The sequence below is a fragment of the Syzygium oleosum genome, unplaced genomic scaffold (assembly GCF_021117445.2).
Source record: "Syzygium oleosum isolate NSW1041296 unplaced genomic scaffold, Sole_v2.1 Sole_v2.02, whole genome shotgun sequence".
In the NCBI taxonomy this organism is placed as follows: domain Eukaryota; kingdom Viridiplantae; phylum Streptophyta; class Magnoliopsida; order Myrtales; family Myrtaceae; genus Syzygium; species Syzygium oleosum.
The window spans coordinates 15,701,835-15,725,026 of NW_026607486.1; the positions used below are offsets into that span (position 1 = coordinate 15,701,835).

The following is a 23,192-nucleotide window of genomic DNA, read 5'->3' on the forward strand; positions in this document are numbered from 1 at the left end:
TCGGTAGTTAAATTTCACAAAATTAATGGACGAACTTGATTGCATCAATTTAATTAATTTCAGGATTTGATTGTCTTTTTTTTCAAGAATTCAATTACGGTTCGCGGCAAGATTTAGAGCCACCGGTGCACTTTCTCCGTTGAAAAATCAAACAAATGTCTGTTGCTTTACTGGTTAAAGGGATAATTACATATTTTTAATCATATAGTTTGGGGAGATTTCACTTTTGGTCCCGGTCTTATTGGCTCGTGGACAATCAAAGCCATTCGGTCGAAAGTTAGCGCTTGAATTTTCCCGCAAATTATTGAATCCCGACGTAAGAAACATTAGGCTCTCGTTCGTTCCACCGTGCTTCAAGAAACATCAAGTTTAGCGTTCGCTTCGAATCAGTTCTCTTCCGGACTGCAAAACGCAGCCTAACTGAGCGATTCGACTTGCTGCATAATCAGAAGAAGGGAGAGGAATTTGAGGAGGACAGCCGGAAGAAGAAGAAGAAGAAGAAGGAGAAGAAGAAGAAGGTGATTTGGGCGCTGAATTGAATACTGCTTCTGGAGTTTCTGAATCTATTCGCGTGAGGAAGCTCGAACTGGACCCGTTTTCGCATCGACCCAAAGACTGGGGCCATTGCGCCGAAGATAGCGAAGCTATTACCGGATCTTGCTCCCAAGCTCCCTCAACGTCTGTTGGAAGAACAGTTCATCGCCCTGTTGCAGTCATGTAGGACCAAGAAGCGACTTCATCAAATCCACGCCCAGGTGGTCTGCCATGGCCTCGAGCGGAACCGCTATGTTGCCCCGAAAATCATCGCGGCTTGTGCTCAGCTCAAGGAAATGGGGTATGCCCATCACGTGTTCGACCGAATTCTCGACCCGAATGTATCTCACTGGAACGCCGTGCTCAGGGGGTGTTCTCAAAATGAATTGAACAGGGAGGTCGTTGTTTTGTTCAGTCGAATGAGGAGCATGGGCGTGATGCCCAATTGCTTCACTTTCCCTGTTGTGCTCAAATCCTGTGGCAAGATCAATGCTTTGACCGAAGGCCAGGAAGTGCATTGTTTCGTGATCAAGACTGGTTTTAAAGAAAATCCTTTTGTGGGTACCACCCTGATTGAAATGTACTCAAGTGGGGGAGAAGCTGGTCCTGCTTACAAGGCCTTTGGTGAGATGATTGAGAGGAATGTCGTTGCATGGACTTTGATGGTGAATGGATACCTCTTGTGTGGAGATGTAGTTTCAGCGAGGCGTCTGTTCGACTTGGCTCCTGAACGTGACATAGTGTTATGGAACACCATGATCTCCGGTTACATTGAAACTGGGGACATGGTGTCTGCACGGAAGCTCTTCGATGTCATGCCCAACCGGGATGTCATGTCTTGGAACACTATGTTAAATGGTTATGCTAATAACGGGGATCTCGATGCTTGTGAAGTGATGTTTGACGAGATGCCTGAACGGAATATTTTCTCATGGAATGGCTTGATTGGAGGATATGCCCGTGGTGGTAATTTTTTGCAAGTCTTGGCCACTTTCAAGAGAATGTTGATTGAAGGCACTGTGAGCCCAAATGATGCCACTCTTGTGACTGTTTTGTCTGCGTGTGCTAGACTAGGAGCTCTTGATTTGGGTAAGTGGGTACATGTTTATGCCGAGAGCCTCGGATATGGTGGGAATACATATGTTGTCAATGCTCTGATTGACATGTATGCGAAATGCGGGACTGTAGAGAATGCCCTTAATGTGTTCGTCAATTTGTGCGCAAAGGACTTGATCTCTTGGAATACCATAATAAATGGTTTGGCGATCCATGGCTGTGGGGCTGACGCCTTAAGTTTGTTCCAGCAGATGAAACGTGCTGGAGTAAAACCAGATGGAATCACGTTCATAGGTGTGTTGTGTGCCTGCACGCATATGGGAATGGTTGCAGATGGTTTCTCATACTTTCAGTCCATGATTGATGATTACTCTCTAGTGCCTCAAATGGAGCATTATGGTTGTATCGTTGATTTGCTTGCTCGAGCTGGTCTTTTGATCCAGGCTGTTGAATTTGTGGATCAGATGCCCATGAAAGCGGATGCTGTAATTTGGGCTACCTTGCTCGGAGCCTGTCGGCTACATAAGAATGTTGACTTGGCCGAAATAGCCCTCCATCGGTTGAGTGAACTTGAACCTGGAAATCCGGCCAATTATGTTATGCTTTCAAATATATACGGGGACATTGGAAAGTGGAAGGATGTGGCCAGATTGAAAGCTGCAATGAAAGATACTGGGCGTAGAAAACTTCCTGGATGTAGCTTGATTGAGGTCAATGATGATATTGTTGAGTTCTATTCCCTGGATGAGAGGCACCCTAATAGTGATGAGATATATGAAGCCTTGGACGGTTTGATAAAACTATCAAGGTCATCTGGGCATGCATCTGACTTGACCGTGTATGAGCAGTGAACTTATAGAAGAAGAGGCACATCTAGACAAAAGTCTATTAAAGTCACCGTCTTATATCAAGTCGCTTTCTTTCACTGTTTGGTGTTTGATACAGATATGATTATTTCGATTTTAAGGAAGGAAGAGAGATCGTCCGTGATATATACTTAAGAGAAAATTTAATGGTTATCTTCTCAGCCATATATATATATATATATTCCTGATGATTGACAATCTTGAGAGGAATCAGTTTCTTCTTTTTTTAAGAGAAAAAGGCGCAGGTCTTTAAACTTTTTTCTTAGTCAATTGATGCTTTCGATTAAAACGTAATGAAAATGCTGATGTGATAATTTTTTTTCCATTAAATGTAGATTTTGTCATTTCACGGGGCTTTTAAAAAAATTTGACAAATAGAAAACAGAATTAACATTTCTAAAAACACAGTATGGCAAAAATTGATAAAAAAGTGAGAGTGGACTAGCGGCTGATGGTGGTTATTGTGTGGCTGACTGCATCTGAGAGAATACTCAGAGGAAACATAAATTGCTACAAAAATTAAAAAAAAAACATATATACACCCTCAGAGGATCGCTAGCCCCCACCACTTGCGCTTGGTGTGGCGATGACTGCTGTGTGGCAAGGGCTAGGCGACACATCGCCAGGGTCGTGCAACCTTGGCCAGGTCCTCCTCACCAAGGATCCCGCAGCCCTGGTGATCTATTTTTTGGGGTTCACAACTATCTGGCTCTGTCTCTCTCTCCATTAGGGCTTGAGGTTATGTCATTTTTTAATATTTTAACCCAATCAACACGAAAGAAAATTCATGATACCACTAGTTTGTTCAGGGAGCGCTAATGTGGCAGTCTCGGACAGCATGTCGTATGCATATTTAACATATGAACTAATGTGATCAAATAAACATGTTGTTGGAGATCCAAATGGCCAGAAAAGAGTTCAGGATCATGATTGCTTATTTTCTGATGGTACAGGGACGATGGCTACCTTCGTTCCACCAATAGAGAAAGAAAACGTCATATTATAAAATTCTAAAATGAAAATGAGAGATGAAAATCAAGATTTGATTTGTTCGGACCCGTTAAGGGGCTGTGATTGTTGCGATGGCTACGCGATTGCTATCGGGTTCTGTGTGCCAATTCTTCTCCGTCTTGTCCTGTAATTCTTGGAATCTGTACCGATAATGTGATAGAATGGGACCGTCGGAACCAAAAGTGAGGAGAAGACTTCACTTTTTAAGTCAATCGCCAGCCATGAACTCAAATCATAGTACTGGACCTTCAAAGAATTCCAGGGTCGAAGACGAATCACATTGAAATCGTTGTGGCTCTGAGGCCACCGCGTTTGCTCTTTCGGGTCCTCTACGCTCAGTTGACCCGGTCAATTGGCGTGTTTACGTGAAAAGAGATTCAAGGAGACATTCATATAAACGCGATCTTTAGTTTGAGCCACCGAAGCCCCCTGTGTCTCTGCTGTACGCCACAAAAGCTCTCCTGTTTCTGTCTGTTCTTTGTGCTTCTATTGTTCCCTCTAAAATTCCTGAAAATGGGTGTCGAAAGCTCCATAAGTTCCAAGGTTTTGCTTCGACTTGTCATTAGCATTTGGACGGTCATCTCTTTGGAAGACTGGGTTGCATCAGAGAGCTTGAAAGATGCACTTTGCGAGGGTGGTAAGTGCGGTGACGTCATGAACGATTGTTACTTCTGGAACGACACTAAACCATGTACTGATTTTCAAAGCGAGTGTCATGAGACGCCAGTGTTTAACCTACAACCTTTTGGGGAGTATGTTGTCGATTATGATCATCAAACTCTTAGGTCGAGCTCGGAGTTTGAGAGAACTGGCAATGCTTGTTTCGCTCCAATTAAACATTCTCCCAAACCGTCCAGTGAATCTGATACTCATGTTTCCAGATTTGAACCGCCCTCCTTTCTCAAATCCAATGAGAGGCCTTCATACCTAGCATTTCTCCATTATTGCAGCAGCTTGCCAAATGTTGATTATCTAAATCCTCACTCGACTTGCCCCTCTGGTGGCGCCAACCGCTCTTATGTCGCTCTTATAATAGACATACAAGAAGTCCTATATCTTAATCTGTCAGTGTGCCAGAGTCATGTTATTGTACCTGTTGAATTAGCCAGAAAGGACAGAGATAAACTAGAAAATGTTGACTCTGAGGACAAGTTGAAGGACTGGATTAGACTGAAATGGAATTTAACCTCCTGGGAGAGTTGTGTCGAATGCAAAGAAAGTGGAGGCAAATGCAGGGAACCGGATGGAAGTTTTCTGTGCTTCTGTTCTGGTAAAGCTTATCGGCGTACTTGCAAAAGAGGTAACACTTTCCGGTTAATTCCCTGTAATAGCAACAGTTTAAATTCTCCCATGTGCTTTTCGGTGAATTTCATCGCCATGCTCTCCAAACTTGATAAGGACTTCAAAGGAAGAGGAAGATCTTTTTGGCTTCCCTTGGTTTTCTATTCTCAGTTCCTTTTTCCCACCTTGGCTACCTTCACCAAGCCATTACTTTCTTATTTATATAGCTTTTGGACAATCCTTTTGTGGCTTTAGGTACGTTTGTTTTGGGAAAAACTTTATGATAAAGGAAAATGCATTCTGTGGAAATAATTTTTAATGAAAATGTTTTCGCTTTTTTAGATTAAGGAATTCATTTTTCTAATTTTAAGCGTGAATGTTATCTTTAAACATAAATGGTATTTATTTTTTTTTTGTCTCAAACTGTAATTGATTTGACTAATCATTTTCGACAAACCAAGCATAGTCTGCACAGTCGCTTTTTGTAATTTTAGTAGTTAAATGAATTCACAGCAACGTCATCTTCTTCCTCGCTTCAAAGCTGAAGAATTACGGTACAGCATCTTCAGATCAAAGATACATTGTCTCGCCGCAGTCTCTTCTGTGGATCTCAACCCTGCATTAATCATGTGCTCTGCTCAGTAAATTCTGAATTTTTAATAGTGTCACTGTTCGCTTAGCCAATTCCAATGCGAGATGCAGCGATGCGTTGAGGATTATAGACGATTACTGAATTTTCCATGCATAGGCCAGGGAGGAAAATGTAAAGTGAAAAGCTTTATGCACGTGAGTTTGCTCGTGCTTGTCTTGCATCTGCTTTCAGTTGTGGTTAACACTGTTGCTTAAAACACTCCATTAAGCTTAGTTCTGCCATCCTCCACAAGATATGCAACATTAGGGAATATCTATTTACTCATAATATGTTTTGTGTTAAGTGATAGTTAGTTGATCGGTGGGAATTTATGTTAGATCAAGGAAGCCGTAAAAGATCTATACATCGTATATGAATGTCGTCATATCATCACATGACATTCGTAATAAGCCAATCTTCCTTAGACTTCCAGAGGGAAGACTTTAAACAGAACCTCCATCAACAACTTCTGAGCTAGATATACATAAACATCAATATTAAAGGTTGTTCCCTATCTGTCTTTGTTTCCTTTTGTTTCTTTATTATCACTTTTGAAATTCCAACCTAGGCCAGTTGCTAAACTGAACTGAACTGTAATGGTCGATAGTTATATCCTTTTTGCTTTGGCCAGAGTGACGTGTCTCTATTGTTTGTTTGTTTGCTTGTGGATCGTATCACATTCGATGTTGAAGTTTATGAAAACCTTGCTGATATACACGCCTGGGGAATCGTTGGACTTTCGTGCATAACTTGAACCTTATGGTTTTTTTTTATGACTATACAAATTTTTTATATATAACATGGGCAAATTATAATATCCAAGAGGGAATTTTTTTTTTTTGGGTCTGAATTCAAGAGGGAATTTATTAGTGAGTAGGGGTGTGCAAAGGAATTGCGAACCGCCCGGACCGGTCCGGCGGCTTCCGTGGGGACCGGTCCGGTTCCCGGTTTCCGGTTCCAATTTACTAAAACCGGTGAGTAACGGTGAGGTCCCGGTTCTAGGTGTGGAACTACCCACCCACCTACTCGAGCTGGACCGATAATATATATAATTTTAAGAAAAATTTTCAATAAAAAAAGGAAAAAATTAATAAAAATAAAAACCTTAAAATCCCTAATCTAAAGCTCAACACCCATCAATTGAGTGCTTGTCTCGTCTCACTTTTACCTTATCCGAGTCGTATTTCTATCTCTTACTCATGGTCTCGACTCTCAAGCTCAATACCCATCGACTCACGGCCTTGACTCTCAACTTCCATCAACTCACAACCGCGCTCGGCTGTTCATCTCCCCTTTCTCTCGCTTTCGGTCACCTCCATTTGCGTGAAACTTGGTGGGACCAGTTCCATGAACCCACCAAGGAACCGGATCGGTGCAGTCCGGTTCTCGAGTGGATCCATGGAACTAACTGGCGATTCTCAGTTTCAAATTTTCAAAACCTGTCCTTAGTGGGCAATTTCCGGTTCCATGATGGGAACCGTTCATCTGGACCATGCTCACCCCTACTAATGAGAATATTGTACTGACAGACTCCTCAGAGGGCATATATGTCTCGACCTCTCACGTGAATTCATCTCTCCCTCTTTCCTTCACATTCTTCGACAGTCCTGTAATTTCTTAGAAACAGCTAAAAGAACGCGTACTAACATCATGAGGGAATAGTGACCAAAAAAAAAAAACATCACGAGAGAATAGTAGAATTCGTCTTCTGGCTTTACAGAACCAGAAGAGAAGACTTCACTTTCCAAGTCAATCGCCAGCCTTCAATAGGAAAAAATGAAGTGTTGGTCGACCCCTTCAATTGTGCGGACTCCCCACTTAAATATGGTGAAAGGGTATGCTTTCGGATTTAAATTGGTCCATGGTCCAAGTTTATGAGTACTTGTAGATAACGTTTTGGAGCCGTAGTCATGTTCTGTCAAACCGCCTAGCGTTATTGTACCACTTCCCACATGATCTCTCTCTCTCATCTGCACCCTCCACATTAATTCCATCATCCAGCAGTCTCTTATCTCACCCTCAACACGCACAAATTCAAGGTGAACAGAGGCAGCATTATCTCACTGATCATGCCGCCTCTCCCTCCATTCAGAAACCTCATATTAGCACTCCTCTCTGTGGCCTTCTCGGCTAAGATTTCGGTCTGTGCGATGAACAAGCACTCCCAAAACAGCAGCATCCCCAGAACCTGTGGTGGCCACAATATCACCTTCCCATTCTCCATCCTAGACCAACAGCCCTCTTACTGCGGCTTCCCTGGCTATGTAGAGATTGTGGCAGAGGATGCCAGAAATGAAACTGGAGAGGCGCAGTGAAACTCAGGTACAAAGTGGAAGAGACAAATGTGTCCGAGGACTTCCCATTTCAGTTCACTATTCATACTTAACGAAAGCATTCAACTTTCTCCTCCTCCAACTTGCAACGATGGCGACTTTGGGACGTGGAAGGTTTCGGATGGGTTAACTTGACGAAGTTGAATTTCATGTGCATTTCCTGAATTTCAACAGTCTACGATCTGATATGAGGTTGATATGTAGAACACCACATACTCTTCCAGTTTTGTCAGAATAATCAAAGCTCTCAAACTCGAGAAAATCTCCAAGTCAAACTTATCAGACAACACCCCCCCCCATCCAAGAACCTCTAACACTTATCTCTCTCTCTCTCTCTCTCTCTCTACGCATGATATCACCATCTTCGACAAATCTCCACCACCCCATCGATCCACAATGACCAGAACCAGAATCAGAACCGCCCTCACGCCTCCTCCCTCTCCTCTCCCAACCAGCACAGACCTCTTGCTGCTGTTGCTCTTCTTTCTCTCCTTATCACCCAGGGAGTCTCTCTCCCTCATCGACTTCCACTTCGGAAACTGCAGCCTCCCCGTCACCTGCGGCGGCCTCAACATCACTTCCCCGTTCTACGTCCGCGACCGGCAGCCCTCCTACTGTGGCTTCCCAGGCTTCGACCTGTCCTGCCCGAACGACCGCCCGGTCATCACGCTCTCCGGCGACGACTATGTCGTCCGCGATGTCTTCTACGAGAACCAGTCTCTCCGTATCTCCAATGCCGCCCTCCCCGACGACAACTCAGCCGCCTTCTCTTCCTGCGCGCCTGGTTCTCTCAAGAGCGTGACCCTCCCGTCGACTCTGTTCCAGTTGAGCCTGAACGTTCCCGACACTCTCTCTCTGTTATACAACTGCAACATCACTCCCCGCGCCGACGAGCTTCTGAACTACAGGATCAGCTTTTCTGGCGAAGAAGGTGAAGGCGGGGTGGTGTTGGGGATATATGGGGATGGCAAGGATCAAGAAGTGATTGATGCGGCAAAAGAGTGCCAGACTTTGGTGGAGGCGCCGGTGGCGGCCAAGTGGATAGGGAGGGCAGAGATAGAGGAGGCGTTGAGAAGTGGGTTCGTGTTGAATTGGACGGCGAGCGATTGCAGCGCGTGAGGAGAGCGGCAGCCAGTGCGGGTTTGATTATGGGATCTACCATTACCAGTGTTACTGCCCTGACCGGCCTCATGCATGGTATTGTGTTCCTGGTTGCCGTATTTCCTCTTCACTCTGTGTCTGCGCATAATGCACTGTTCTCTTCATGAAATGTTGATCAGATTCAGCGGATTGTGTGGTCGAGTCGAATGCACTCCCCTTTCTCCCTAGAATTTACTACACCCCTAAATCATAAAATTTCAGGGGCATCACAAGCTTACCGCATAGCGGATTGTTCTTGAATGTCAGATCAACACAGTCTCTGTCCATTGTCGAAATTTTTTGTTGTTGCATCAGGGTATCTTTCCTTGGTTGATTAGGGAAAAATCTTTGAAGGACCCATAAGTCTGTTGAACCTTAAGTCATGTGCGAACCGAGTACCTTGAGCCATACGGCACCAAAATGACAACAATATGACACGCAAAATTCCTCTCGAGCTAAGCAATCTGACACTACTGGAGGTTCTTGAGCTCTCTATAATTATCTTAGCAGGAGTATGATGAAATGGCATAGATAGCTAAGGAGTATTTGAAAAATAAACCCTTTCTTAACACTCCGACTGCTAAGTATAACTCATCATCGGTCGGTCTCTCACTTGTAGAAGGCAATTTTTCAACAGCAGTGACAGTCAGAAGTATGTTGCTTCCCATGCATTTTTCCTCGAAAGTGGCCGAGCAAAACATTAAGGCTCCTTGAAAGTTCTGAGCAGGACTCTGAGCAAATGGTTATCAAGTCAAGAGAAACTTGAACTAGAAAATGCCATGACCATTTCCTCCATATTCTTAATAATTTGAAGGCCACATCACCTACTATTACCATTGCTAGTTTGATGTCTTGACACAAAACCTCGTTTTCTTTTATCTTCTTTCTTTTTTAGCCGTATATTATCATTTTAATCCTCAAACTTCTTGTATTTTGGCAATTTGTTCGTCAAAGTCAACGTTGTTAGTTCACTCCCTTAATTTCAATAGTTTTCATTCTTTAGCACCAGTACTAAATTAGTCATTTTAAAGACGGGGAATAAGAGTCACCGTAATGAGTATGGATCAAAATATGATCCCTAAGTTTTCAATCTTATATGTATGGCGTCCTCTCCGACTGTTGTGAAAAGAATTCCTGCTGTCGTAAAAAGCATTCCTACTGGTTTCATAATAGTTTTGATTGGGAGATTTACCTGACAAGGATTTGTGTCCTTTGTAACAGCGCAACAAGGCGATTTGGTGATGAAAGTCGCTATAGGTACTCCATTAAACCTACTCTTTTTGTTTCATGTACTAATTCACTGCGCAGAAACCTCCACAAGTTTTGCTTTTCCAACATTAGGACCTTAGATTAGAAAAATGATGAACTGAAGTTGTTGCTCGCGAATCTTTTTCTTTTCTCTAATCAGCTGCATCAGGAGTTGGAATTGCGATTGTCATTCTTGTAGTCTATTCCATTAGGAAGAAGTCGATGATACGAAAACATATGGATTTGATGATGGGAAAGAAAGAACATTCTTCAACCGCACAGAAAATTGAGGGACTGTTCTCTTCAAGGAGATATACCTACAAAGATATCAAGAGGATGACCAATTCTTTCCGGGAAAAGTTGGGTCAAGGAGGTTATGGTTATGTATACAAAGGCAATCTTCGTGATGGTCAACTTGTGGCCGTGAAGCTTCTAAAGAAACTGAAAGGCGATGGCGAAGAATTTGTCAATGAAGTTGCGAGCATAAGCAGGACTTCTCATGTCAATGTTGTCAGCCTTCTGGGCTTTTGCTTTGAGGGAAGCAAAAGAGCTTTAGTTTATGAGTTCATGCCGAATGGATCATTGGAAAAGTTCATATTCAAAAGCAACACTTCAGAGGCAAATCTGCAATTGAGTTGGGAGATATTATACAACATCTCCCTAGGCATAGCACAAGGGCTAGAGTACCTGCATCGAGGTTGTAATGCCAGGATCTTGCATTTCGATATAAAGCCTCACAACATTCTTCTCGATCGGAATTATTGTCCGAAGATTTCCGACTTTGGTCTTGCCAAAATATGTCCTAGAGAAGAGAGTATCGTGTCGATGTTGGGTGCACGCGGCACTGCAGGCTACATTGCTCCGGAATTGGTCATAAGGAACATTGGAGGGGTTTCTCACAAATCGGATGTCTACAGTTACGGCATGATGGTTCTGAAAATAGTCGGCGTGAGAAAAAACGTTGAAGTTGGGGTGGACCGTACTAGCGAAATATATTTTCCTCATTGGATTCACGAACGCCTTGAACTTCAGGAAGAACTCGGGTTGCATGATATCACGAATGAGGAAGACGAAGGAATCACGAAGAAGATGATCATAATCAGCTTGTGGTGCATTCAGATTGATCCGAGAGCTCGACCATCGATGACTCAAGTCGTGGAGATGCTGAGAGGAAGTGTTGAGGCCTTGCAAATTCCCCCCAAACCAACCTTGTCTTCCCCCTCATCGAGATCCCCCATAGCTACTACAGACGGGAGTTCGCTGCTACAATTTGGTGTTACTACAGCAACTGCATAAATTTATATGAGATACTTCTTTTGAGATCTCTCCCAGCTTGTCTAGGTGAAAGTGTGTCTCTCCAAAAGAGTAATGACTCCAGTCGGGATTAATTCAATGTCAATTATACGAGACCGATACTGTTTGTAACAGAAAAACCATGTGGGCTGAACTCACATGAACTCTTGAATCGGGTGGGCCTTGTCCATTCTCATCAAGCGTTTTTGAGACATATGTCGTTTTATATAAAGAGTTTATTATAAATTATTCTAGGGAGCTAGCGAAGAACGAATGTTACAATTGTAAACGTACCGACTTTTTTCGTAATTAATATTGAGCTCAATGTCTTAGAAATTCCTTGTTATCTATGCTGAATTAGTGATCCTGAAGTACTCGTCAACGATGCAAGCTCTTAAATGGTCCTCGCATATTGCTTGGTAGAATTCTCCCGTGCCAAATTTGAGCGCTGATTTCCTTTTTTTGAAAAAAAAGAATGTAATAAACAAAGTTATATTAAGGTTCTGTTCGTTTCACGGAAAATGCAACGTTTTTGGAAAATGTTTTCCAGAAAGTCATTTTCAAGGAAATGACAATATTTTCCAGTATTCGGCTGAGACTTGAAAATGAACTGGAAAATATTTTCCGTCGTTCGGTATGAAAAATCCTCGTTGCACTCATTTTAATATTTTTTATTTTTTATTTTGTTTTTCCAAAACAATCAAAATCAAAATTTTAATTATTTTTATTTTTGAATTTTTTATTTTTTAATATTTCTTTTATTTTCTTATTTTCTCTTGTTTTAATTTTCTTTCTTCTTTTGCCAGTTGCCGACCACAGGCAAGGCTCGGCCTTGCTCACCCAAGGTCTCGTCGGCCTCGCCTGTGGCCGATCGCCGGCTGTCGCTGTGGCTGGCCGAGGAAGAAGAAAACAAAAAACAAAGAAAAGGAAAAAAAAGAAATAAAAAAAGAAAACATCATTAAAAATTAGTTTTTTTAAAATATAAAAATAAAAGTAAAATGTTTTATGTGAAAGAAAGTGAGGCGAAAGAAAAAACTGAAAACATTTTCCTCACTTTTGAAAGAGTTTTTTTCATTGATGGAAAACATTTTCCATGACTAGTTTATTTTTTATGAAACGAAAGCCGGAAAATCCGAAAAATGTTTTCCTAGAAGTTATTTTCCGCGAAACGAATGGAGCCTAAGTCAAAGAAATTTTTTATGCTCCATTCTTAATTTGAGTTTTGAAGTGTGTTTAAGGAATCTCATAGTAATTCGCGATTTCCCGGCACTCGCAATGCGGCAAAAACAAAAGTTGTCCCAGTAACTGTGCAAGAACGACTTAATTATTGCTTAATAATGCTCACTTCAAAAAATAATAAGACAATTCTATAAATTACCGTGTAAGAACCGCTTAAACTCTAAAGTCAACAGTCGTCTTAGTTTATATTGAGTTAAATCTGAGTTCGGTTCCTAAACGTGAGTATTTTAGTTCAAAAATCACGTACTATTTACGCAATCAGACTTGGAAACTACTAATACGAGAGAAGGAGTATTTCTTATCCTTAAATCTATGAAGGATAAGACCGCCGGTGAAATTTTTCACCGGCAGTGGATGGTCTATTATTCCTAATATTGATAACATAAGTTATATTTTCAATTACATTGTTATGGTAAAATTTCAAATAAGAGCTCGAAATGGAGCCATTTTCTCATAAAATGGCCTAGAGTGAACCTTGTCTCGAATAAGGGCCTAAAGTGGCCAAATCATCTCAAATAAGAACCTGAACTAGCCGGCCGGTGAGCATGTGACTTTTTCGACCATCGTGGAAGGGGTATTTTCGTCAAAAAAATTCTAGGTATAAAATAGAAATCTTAAAAACAAAAAATCCCCAATTGGTATTAATATTTCCCTCGCCGCCCTCTTTGCTTTTGCTCTTGCTTGTTTTTGTCACTTAGCCATTCTCAGTCTCTTCCCCTCCCCCAAAAACGAATAAAAATCGTCTCTTTTTCCGTTTTTTTTTTCCCCTCTCGCTGGAGTCTTCCCTAAGCTCTCTTTAGTTTCTAGATCTATTCACTCTCTCTCTCTCTGGGTTGCTAAGACAATCCTTTCTGCTCTCGATTAACTTTTTCTGACATTTTCAGGCCATTGATAATCGTCGTTTTTGTCGCTGGTTGTAGGATGGATTGAGAACTATGCACTTCTGGATCGAGGAACAAATTGAGAAGGAGAAAGCGCAGGGGATTGATATGTCGATGTGCTGTCTATTGACCTTGTTTTTTTGGGGGGGGGGGGGGGGATGTTTGGGTCTGGGGATTTCAATGCTTTGACCTAGAGTTATTTTGGACAAAAATATCCTTTCTCCGGTGGCTAAGATAGTGACATGCTCATGGTTTGGTGAAAAATTGGTCGACCGGCGAGTTTAGATCCTTATTCGAGACAATTTGATCACTTTAAACTCTTATTTGAGGCATGTGTCATTCACTTCGAATTTCTTTTTAAGAAAATAGCTCCATTTCGATCTCTTATTTGAAAATTTTCCCATTATTAGTGTTGCCCAGCACGAGTTTCCAATTCCACTCTCCAACTTCAACTTCAATTTACACTTGTAACCCAACCCCTTTTTTTCTCTCCTTCAGCTTTGCAAGGAAACAAAACCTACTTCTACCTCCTCACTCACTCCCTCGCTTCAACACCCCCCCCCCCCCCACCCGCCCCAGCAAAATTATTTTAATTAGAAATCGCTGACTTGAATACCGGTGGTGCCACGTAGGACTACCTCGTGGTAAAAGTACAATAAGTTTATAATTTTTTGGATAATTTTCCCTTTGCTCCTCCTCTGCAGCGCCACTATGTCATTGTCTCTTCACCTGAAGAAGCTCATCTCCCTCCTCCTCCTACTCCGCTTCTCTTCCCTCCAAGCTTCCACCGCCAACTCAGACGTCGAGCCTCTCTTGGCCTTCAAAGCTGCCTCCGACACCGACAACAAGCTCACCAACTGGAACTCCTCGGTAGAAACCTGCTGGTGGCTCCGCATCTCTCGCCTCTTCCTCATAAGTATTTAATAAAAATAGTATGACTATTGCATTTTGACCTAATCTTAAGGGGATCTCGACAAGAATGACAATGTAGTAATTGATAATTCTTTTTAAAACACAGATACTTTAAATTGTGGGAGTAGATTTATCATATATTTACCCTCTTCAAATGAAGAGGCATCAACACATTGAGTATTGAGGTGTGTTTTGTACTTTCCTTCATCCTATATTATTTTTTGGTTTTGTGTTCTCTTGTTCTTTCTTGATCGACCAACTCCAACGGCTCCACTTATTTGAAAAATCAACAAATTTCTGTTGCTTTACTGATTAAAAAAATTATACTCTGAGTCGTGACATCTATGTGCAGATAAAAAAGGCAAGGTCTTTAAACTTTTTTCTTAGTCAATTGATCCTTTCAATTAAAATGTAAACGAAGATGCTGATGTGATTTTTATTTTGCCATTAAATGTAGATTTTGTCATTCCACGGGGCTTTTTAAAAAACTTTTGACAAATAGAAAACAGAAATAACATTTCTAAAAACATGGTATGGCAAAGATAGAAAAAAAAGTGAGAGTGGACTAGTGGCTTACGGTGGTCTTTGTGTGGTAGTGCAATAGCGTTAGCGTTGCCACCCGGGCAACTGGCACTGTTGTCGCTGATTACATTTGAGAGAATACTCATAGAGAAAACATAAATTGTTACAAAAAAGCAGATACACACTCTCACAATGAGTCACGAGCCACCACCACTTGCACTCGGTGTGGTGATGACTGCTGTGTGGCAAGGGCTAGGCGACGCATGGCCAGGGTCATGCAACCTTGGCCAGGTCCGTCTAACCATTGATAGTGCAATCCTGGTGATCGATCTTTTGGGGTTCACGACCGTCTTTGTCTCCATTAGGGGGCTTGAGGGTTTTGTTATGTTTTAATATTTTAACCCAATCGACACAAAAGAAAATTCATGATACCACTAGTTTGTTCGAGAGTTGCGCTAATGTGGCAGTCTATAACAGCATATGCCAAAAAAAAGAAAAAGGTTCGGGATCATGATTGCTTATTTTCTGAAAGTACGGAACGACGGCTGCCCTCGTTCCAATAGAGAAAGAAAACATCATACGATAAAATTCTAAATAAAATGAGAGATGAAATCCATATTCGATTTGTTCGGAGTCCTTATGGGGGTTGGGACTGTTGCAATGGCTCCGTGATTGCTATCAGGGTCCGTGGTGCCGATCCTTCTCCGTATTGTCCTGTAATTCTTGGAATCCGTACCGATAATGTGATAGAATAGTAGACCTCTTCTCTTATTTGTCTTCTACCTAATCGGAACCGAAAGTGACGAGAAGACCTCCCTTAATTTCTAAGTCAATCGCCGGCCGTGAACTCAAATCATAGTATTCGACCTTCAAAGAGATCAAGGATGAAGAAAAATCTCAGTCAAATTCTTGTTGTTCTGAGGTTTTGCAAATTAAGCCAGGAAAGCCTGTGGGAAAGCTTCGAAACCCCGTCAAACATAAGTTGGAAATTTTGCAAGGAAAACAAAGTTGGCCATGGGCGCATGGCCATTGGAGAGAAATCGATCGTGAGTCCTGAAAACGGACCTTTTTTAGCCGAAGTATCAACAGTGGCAATAGATTTTTCTCACACTGAGAAAATATGGGGTCCACTATGTTTGCCCTTTCGGGTCCTCTACGCTCAGTTGACCTAGTCGATTGGCGTGTTAACGTGGAAAAAGATTCAACGAGACATTCATATAATATGCCATCTTTTTCATGAGGTATTGAGACAGAGGTCTTAAATTCAATTCAAAGCAACTCTCGTTCATCAATTTATGGAATTCGATCGATTTCTTAAATTTTTAGTCTTAGGCCATTCTTTTCCCCATAGGTACTAGGGCAAGCACGGGCTCCCTTTACTGCTTATGGTAATCCGAAAATTTCATAAGAAAAATGGATTTCTGCATAATACTATATCTTGCCTCAATCATCAATTTATTCATGGGTAATGTACTATTGATATAGCCTTAGCAAAAATAATTTAGTTAATCTATACTCCTAATCATCAATATATATATATATATATATATATATATATATATATATATATGTTATTTGCCGTTTTATAACATTTACTTTCGCTTTTCCATTTTAACAAATAATTTCATTTTGATCAATGAAATTCACTTTTTATTACAGTTTTTTATTATCCATGTACCATAGAATGGATTTAGATGATTCTCATAATTCATCATAGTTAAGCGATCTAGATTCACTAATGGAGAGACATTTCGCCACTTGTAATTTATGTACAGTTTATTTGGATACTTTAATGCATTTCATTTTTCAATTTTGTCTTTGGGATGATTATATAATGTTTTCTTGTTTGCATGTTAATTATATAGACTTTTTCCTTAGGATAATTTAATGCATTTCGTTACTGGTTTTCTAAGCTATCTCCAATTGCTGATGTTTGAATGCCGAAAAATGAATATCCAGAAAAGATTTGACACGTACATGAATGTCATCGTATTATTGATAATTCCGAATAAGCCAGTCTTCCTTAGACTTTCGGAGGGAAGACTTTGACCAATAGCCCCCTCGACAACCCTCTAACCAATATACAAATAAACATCAAAATCATGGGTTGTCTCCTGATCTGTCTTTCTTTCATTCTTTCTTCGCTTCTGAAATTTCAGCCAAGAGCAGTAGCTTAACTGAACCGATGTGGTATGGACGATGAATATGTCCTTTTTTCCTTGTCTAGAGTGATATGTCCCTATATTGTTTGCTTGTTGCATTTGGACTGAATGGCGTTCGATGCGGAATTTTAGGGGGAGAAGGACATTAGAAATACCAAAAGTTATGTACGGTGCTCACTTTAGTGCCAAAAGTTTATTTTGGATCACTTAAGTGTTACTTTTAAAAAAAAACGATCACTTAAGTGTCAAATCCGATTTGGATTGTCGGAAATCTGACTTGGTAATATTATATTAATTTCTTGATCCTACGTGGCTCGCCAGTGTGCCCAGTCAGCATATAACTCATAAACGACGTAGTCTAAAAGTTGTAAATAGTGATTATTTGAGTATCAAATTTTGTTTAAAGTGATCACTTCAGTGCTAGTTGTTGTTAAAAATGATCACTTTAGTGCCAGTTGGATTGTGCGACGTCGTTTTGGATGTCCACGTGGACTGAATTTTTTTTAAAAATATACCAAGTCATATTAAAAAATTTAATTATAAATGCCATGTAATCAATTTGGCCGGAATTGGCACTTAAGTGATCGCTTTTTTTCCGATTCGGCACTTAAGTGATCATTTTTTCTCCGTTTTGGCACTTAAGTGATCATTTTTTCTCCGTTTTGGCACTTAAGTGATTATTTTTTCTTCGATTTGGTACTTAAGTGATAAAAAAAAACTTTTGGCACTAAAGTGAGCATTATACACAACTTTTGGCACTTCTAGTGTTCTTCTCCCAATTTTAGGAAAACGTCGCCAGCTGATATAAGTACATGAAAAGGTTGGACTTTCGTGCATGATTTGAACCTTATGTTTTTGTTTGACTATACGACAGCCAGTCCATAACAAGGTTAAATTTAATATCCAAGTGGGTATTTACAAGTGCTAAATAGTAATGACTCGGACCATTTCGAGGGTATGTATGCTTACATCTCTCTCAGGTGCAATTCGTCTCTCTCTCTTTCCTTCACATTCTTCGGCAATGTCTCCTGGATTGAATCCACGAAACGCGCTGATCTTCAGAGCTTCCCTGTTTAGGCGGATCAGTATTATCATCAGTCTCAGCATGTTCTTATTCGACTTCGTACTGTCATTTGGGGCGAACCCAAAATTTGATGATTGTCAGCCACAGAACTGCGGTAGTGGTCCAAACATAAGCTATCCTTTTTGGATCCCGAATGTTCAACAACCTAATTGTGGAATTCCTGGCTTCGATATAGAGTGCGACAACAGTAGGCCGATTTGTCGGACATTTGGATCTTGTTATGCGATTAAAGAGATTTCGTACGACGAGAACTCGTTCAGAGTGGTGAATGAAGCGGTACTCAATGCGGGATGCCCCCTGCCAAGTCTCAATTACTCTTTCGAACGCTTACGTGTTACATTTGGTCCGGACCACGCCGATCTCTGCATTTTCCGCAACTGCGATGGGTCATTTTCTGTTAATTCTACAATATCTTGGGCCGAGTGTGGTCCTGGTGATGGGAACAAATCTTTTGCTGCGATAGCTAGTATGTGCGATCACTTGAACTGGAATAGAGCGTCGTGCCAGTACTTGGTGGCCGCCCCGGTTCAAGTACAAAACTGGAAGGTGAATCAAAGTGTTGAGTACCTAAAGTTATTGGAGGACGGTTTCACGCTGAACTGGACGGGGTACAACTGCACGAGGTGCCGAAGAAGTGGGGGCCGGCGTGGCAGTCAAAATACCGCCAGTGTGTGCTATTGGCCCGACCGGACAGATCTCGTACACTGCGGCGATGGTAAGGCTCCTCAAACTATTCTAATTTAGGCTTTCGCCATTCTGCTCTTCTAGAAAGTTTTTCTTCATCATCCGGTTCTGATCCTCCGGACAAACAGGACCAAGCTATGAGAAAATTAGATCGCTGTGGGTTTCATATCAATTCGCCTGTCTTTGGGAAATATAAGATCACAAAAGATCTCACTGTCCGCTTTATCTCTGTAGAATTGGTACTTCTGATGCTTTAGTCCAAAAATTCCAGCTCGATTTCTTCGGCTTTCTTAGGCGTCCCTTTCTTCTGCTTGAAAAACACTATCTGCTTACTTTCACTCATCATTTCTAGTTTAAGTTCAATACGTTGAGAAATCCACCATTGTGACTCGAGTATAATGCCCAGCACTATACTAAGTAAACCTGGTCTAAGACCAATCGACTTCACATTCCCTGACTTGTGCACTAGCAGAACTCTGACGTGCTCCGCTCCATGACCGCTTGCTCAAGTACAATGGTCCCTAGCTACTGTCTTCGCTTACCACAATCCAAATCGCTGGGTTCACGATCCCTGATTGCCTGCTCTGATATGGTCCCCGGCCCTTAGCCTCAGGTACCAATTATAGAATTTTGGAGCTTTGATATTAATTATTGAATTTGAGAAACGCGACTCTGAAACCACTTGTAGATCTTCACTACATAAAATATTTATTGCCAATGCACACACTTGTGCTACACTTCGCTCACTCACAAGTCTCTCACTTCGCTCACATACTCCTCCCCAAGTGTTCGCTCAACTCTTGCTTTCCTCTCTATACCCCCGTGCACTTCCTACTTACACAACTCACATCACCACACACTCTCACGCCTCTCACTGCACACACGCCACCCCACACAACACTTTTTCTTTCTCTCCACTCTTCTTCAGTTGACATGGGGACTTTACCTATTTACAGAGAGATGACCCCTGACATAGTACAAAAAGAGTGCTCTACAGGAGCTCAACGTGGCTTTTCTACAATTAAAAGCTTCACCGACTCTTCAAATGATTTTCAATCACACATCTCACCTAACGCTAAGCGGACTTCAACACCAACAACTGCCTATTTAGTCTTAGATAAATCTAGAAAAGTGGGAGACTTAATGTAGAATCTAGAGAAGTTGAGAGAGAGAGAGAGAGAGAGAGAGAGGGAGGGCGGTGCCTCTTCAACAGAGAACTGGGAATTTTGAGTAGATATTATTATTACATGTTTAAATTAGGTTAATTATTTATTCCGAATTTAAATTAAAATATATATAAAATATCACGTGCATGTCATATTAGAGTAGTTACATATTAATAAATTCTCGTCATTAGAAATCTCACGTCTAGACTCATTTGCGTGCCATATTAGAGATAGTGCATTTAATTGGTGTTAAATTAGGACATTCAAATAAATCGTATGTCGCATGTCATGGTGGACGTAGAATGCATTGCATAAAGTTTAGTTTTCATTAAATCAAAGTAAAAAAGATTTGAGTGAAATTTCGTGTTAATTAAAAATCATATTAGGATTGTTGATGTGATTTTCTAACTAACGTTGCAGATGCTTTCGTTGCTCCAAGGTAAGTATTTTCTATCCGTCCTTGCGATATATTTATTGCTTTGGATTATTGAGTGTTATATTATTGGTTGCGCACTCGCATGATCACCTCATATGTTAGTGGCTTAGTTAAAATGAATCCAAGTTGCTTGTCAAAATATTTTTGAAAATAAAAGAGAAAATGTACCAAAAGGGCATTAGAATAATATAGTCTAACCACAAAATTCCTGAATCCATAATCTCTAGTTCGTAGGAATAAAGTATACTCCCAATACTTTACTTGGGTATCTAATCAACCCACCAAAAATAGATTAGTGGCGACTCCAAAATGAAAAAGATTTGCGTGTTAAGAATTAAACCTTAAGTCACAAATTGGTAAAGGCTTGGGAAAACCTGAGTTAAGTCTAGGCTTAATAATTCATTAGCCGAACCCCTAGTGGTACACCCGCGAGGATATGTCATGACAAGACTATTGCTTAAAACACTCCGTTAAGCTTAGTTCTGCAATTCTCCATAAGATATGTAACATTAGGGAATATCTATTTGCTCCTAGGATGTATAGTATTAAGTGATGTTCAGTTGATCCGTCGGAATTTATGTTAGATCAAGGAAGCCATAAAAGATCTATACATCGTATATGAACGTCATGACATTCGTAATAAACCAGTCTCCCTTAGACTTCCAAAAGGGAAGACTTTAACCAGAACCTCCCTCAACAACAGCTGAGCTAGATATACATAAACATCAATATTAAAGGCTGTTCCCTAATCTGTCTTTTTTTCTTTTTGTTTCTTTATTATCGCTTTTGAAATTCCAACCTAGGCCAGTTGCTGAACTGAACTGAACTGTTGTGGTCGATAGTTATGTCCTTTTCGCTTTGGCCAGTGTGATGTGTCAATATTGTTTGTGTTGCGGAAGCCAAGCAATCGAACAATAAAATTGACAGAATAAGAAAATTAATCGGATACCAGATTTACGTGGTTCGGTCGTAATGACCTACGTCCACGGGGAGAGCAGCACGGAATTCCACTATAGATCAAATGATACAACAGAGATTACAATCACACTCGAGTCACTCAAACACTCTAAGTGTTTCCCAAGCCCCAATTACACTCAATAACTCACGCAGTGTTTAGCCCCCAATTCTTCACGAAATAATCTCTCAATCTCTCGAAATTTTTTTACACAAATCTTATCACAAGATTTAATCGCTACAAATACTTGAACTTTTGATGTAATTTCACGAACAAAATCACGAACCCAATGCCAAGCACTCGCTTAGAATATCTTCATGTCAACCGCGGCGCTTCAAGACTTTTCTTCTCGTGGCAGCCATAACACACCCTCTGTTCCAACGAAAGAAAGGAAGAACAGCCCATATTTATTCGTGGGTCTACTCGGTCAACCTTTTCCTCTTGGATCAGAAGTCCAACACGGAAAAGGAAACCTTTTGAAAAATACACTTTCCATTCTTGACCTTAACTAATATATATAAAATATACACGCATAATCCAAGTAGGAAACTTTGGTCCGTGACTTCAATAGGAAATAGGAAAGAATATTTTCTTTCTTTCTGCTTTTCTATTCCAATGCCAAACGAGCATTCTATATTTCCGCGGCAAACGTCCATATATAATCAATTTCGGACTTTCCTTTAATAAATCTTGGGTCGGGTTTCGTTCAACGGGCTCAAACTCGAGACATATTTAACAGTTTATTTGTTTGCTTGTGGATCATATCACATTCGATGCTAAAGTTTATGAAAACCTAGCTGATATACGTGACTGGGGAATCGTTGGACTTTCGTGCATAATTGAACCTTATGGTTTTTTCTGATGACTATACAAATTTTATATATATAACTTGGTCAAATTATAATATCCAAGAGGGAATTCACTGGTGAGAATATTGTACTAACAGACCATTTAGAGGGCATATATGCCTGGACCTCTCAGGTGAATTCACCTCTCCCTCTCTTTCCTTCACGTTCTCCGATTGTCCTGTAATTTCTTAGAAACAGCTCAAAGAATGCGTACTAACATGAAGTGTTAATCGCTAGAAGAGAAGACTTCACTTTTCAAGTCAATCGCCAGCCTTCAACATGAAAAAATGAAGTGTTGGTTGACCCATTCAATTGCGTGGACTCCCCCAGTTACGTATGGTGAAAGGAAAAGCTTTTGGATTTAAATGGTCCATGGTCTTAGTTTATGATTACTTGTATTCAATGACACGTTAGATCGTCCAATAATGTCTCCGTAAAACGGACTTTCAAGAAAACGTTTTCCAGCGTTCGTTTCACGAAAAATAAATCAATCATGAAAAATATTTTCTTTCAACGGAGAAAACACCTTCAAAAGTGTGGAAAATATTTTCCTCTTTTCGAAAAGAGGAAAATATTTTCCCCCTCCTTCTTTCACAATTCATTTGAATTATTTTAATTTTCTTTTTCCAAAAATTCTAATTTTCAATTACTTTTTTCTTTTTTATCTTTTCTTTATCTTTTTATTTTTTATTTTTCTCTTTTCTTTTCTTTTTTTTTACCTTCTTCTCCAGCCGGCCACAGGCACCGCTCGAGCCTCACTAGATCGGCGACGCTCGAGCATCGCCAGAGGTTGGTGAGCTCGCCTATGGACAGTTGCCGGCCTTCGCCGTGGCCGGCGATCGGCTGGAGAAGAAGATAAAAAAAATTAAAAAAAATTAAAAATCAACTCTAAAAAATAAAAAAATCATTA

The 23,192-nt window shown here is 40.7% G+C and overlaps 4 protein-coding genes across 5 annotated transcripts; all 4 read left to right on the top strand.

Annotated features, from left to right (window-relative positions):
* Positions 1 to 232: 232 nt before the first annotated feature.
* Positions 233 to 2,619, top strand: LOC115665042 (pentatricopeptide repeat-containing protein At3g29230-like). Its single transcript, XM_030586921.2, has one exon. It carries the CDS (start codon positions 831 to 833, stop codon positions 2,439 to 2,441), a length of 1,611 nt encoding a protein of 536 aa, XP_030442781.1. The 5' UTR covers positions 233 to 830; the 3' UTR covers positions 2,442 to 2,619.
* Positions 2,620 to 3,732: 1,113 nt separating this feature from the next.
* On the top strand, positions 3,733 to 11,647 carry LOC130136264 (PR5-like receptor kinase). Of its 2 annotated transcripts, none has more exons than XM_056306518.1 (3): positions 3,733 to 4,767; positions 10,074 to 10,109; positions 10,261 to 11,647. In XM_056306518.1, the coding sequence occupies exons 1-3, from the start codon at positions 3,981 to 3,983 to the stop codon at positions 11,394 to 11,396; spliced, it is 1,959 nt and encodes a 652-aa protein (XP_056162493.1). In that variant the 5' UTR covers positions 3,733 to 3,980; the 3' UTR covers positions 11,397 to 11,647. The 2 variants fall into 2 exon arrangements, with proteins under 2 accessions (XP_056162493.1, XP_056162497.1); XM_056306522.1 differs by lacking the exon at positions 3,733 to 4,767 and adding an exon at positions 8,775 to 8,909.
* Positions 8,109 to 8,831, top strand: LOC130136273 (LEAF RUST 10 DISEASE-RESISTANCE LOCUS RECEPTOR-LIKE PROTEIN KINASE-like 1.2). The gene has a single exon (XM_056306532.1). It carries the CDS (start codon positions 8,109 to 8,111, stop codon positions 8,829 to 8,831), a length of 723 nt encoding a protein of 240 aa, XP_056162507.1.
* A 6,483-nt stretch (positions 11,648 to 18,130) lies between the features above and the next one.
* LOC115665369 (LEAF RUST 10 DISEASE-RESISTANCE LOCUS RECEPTOR-LIKE PROTEIN KINASE-like 1.2) lies at positions 18,131 to 18,937 on the top strand. Its single transcript, XM_030587246.1, has one exon. The coding sequence runs from the start codon at positions 18,131 to 18,133 to the stop codon at positions 18,935 to 18,937; it is 807 nt and encodes a 268-aa protein (XP_030443106.1).
* The last annotated feature ends 4,255 nt before the right edge of the window (positions 18,938 to 23,192 follow it).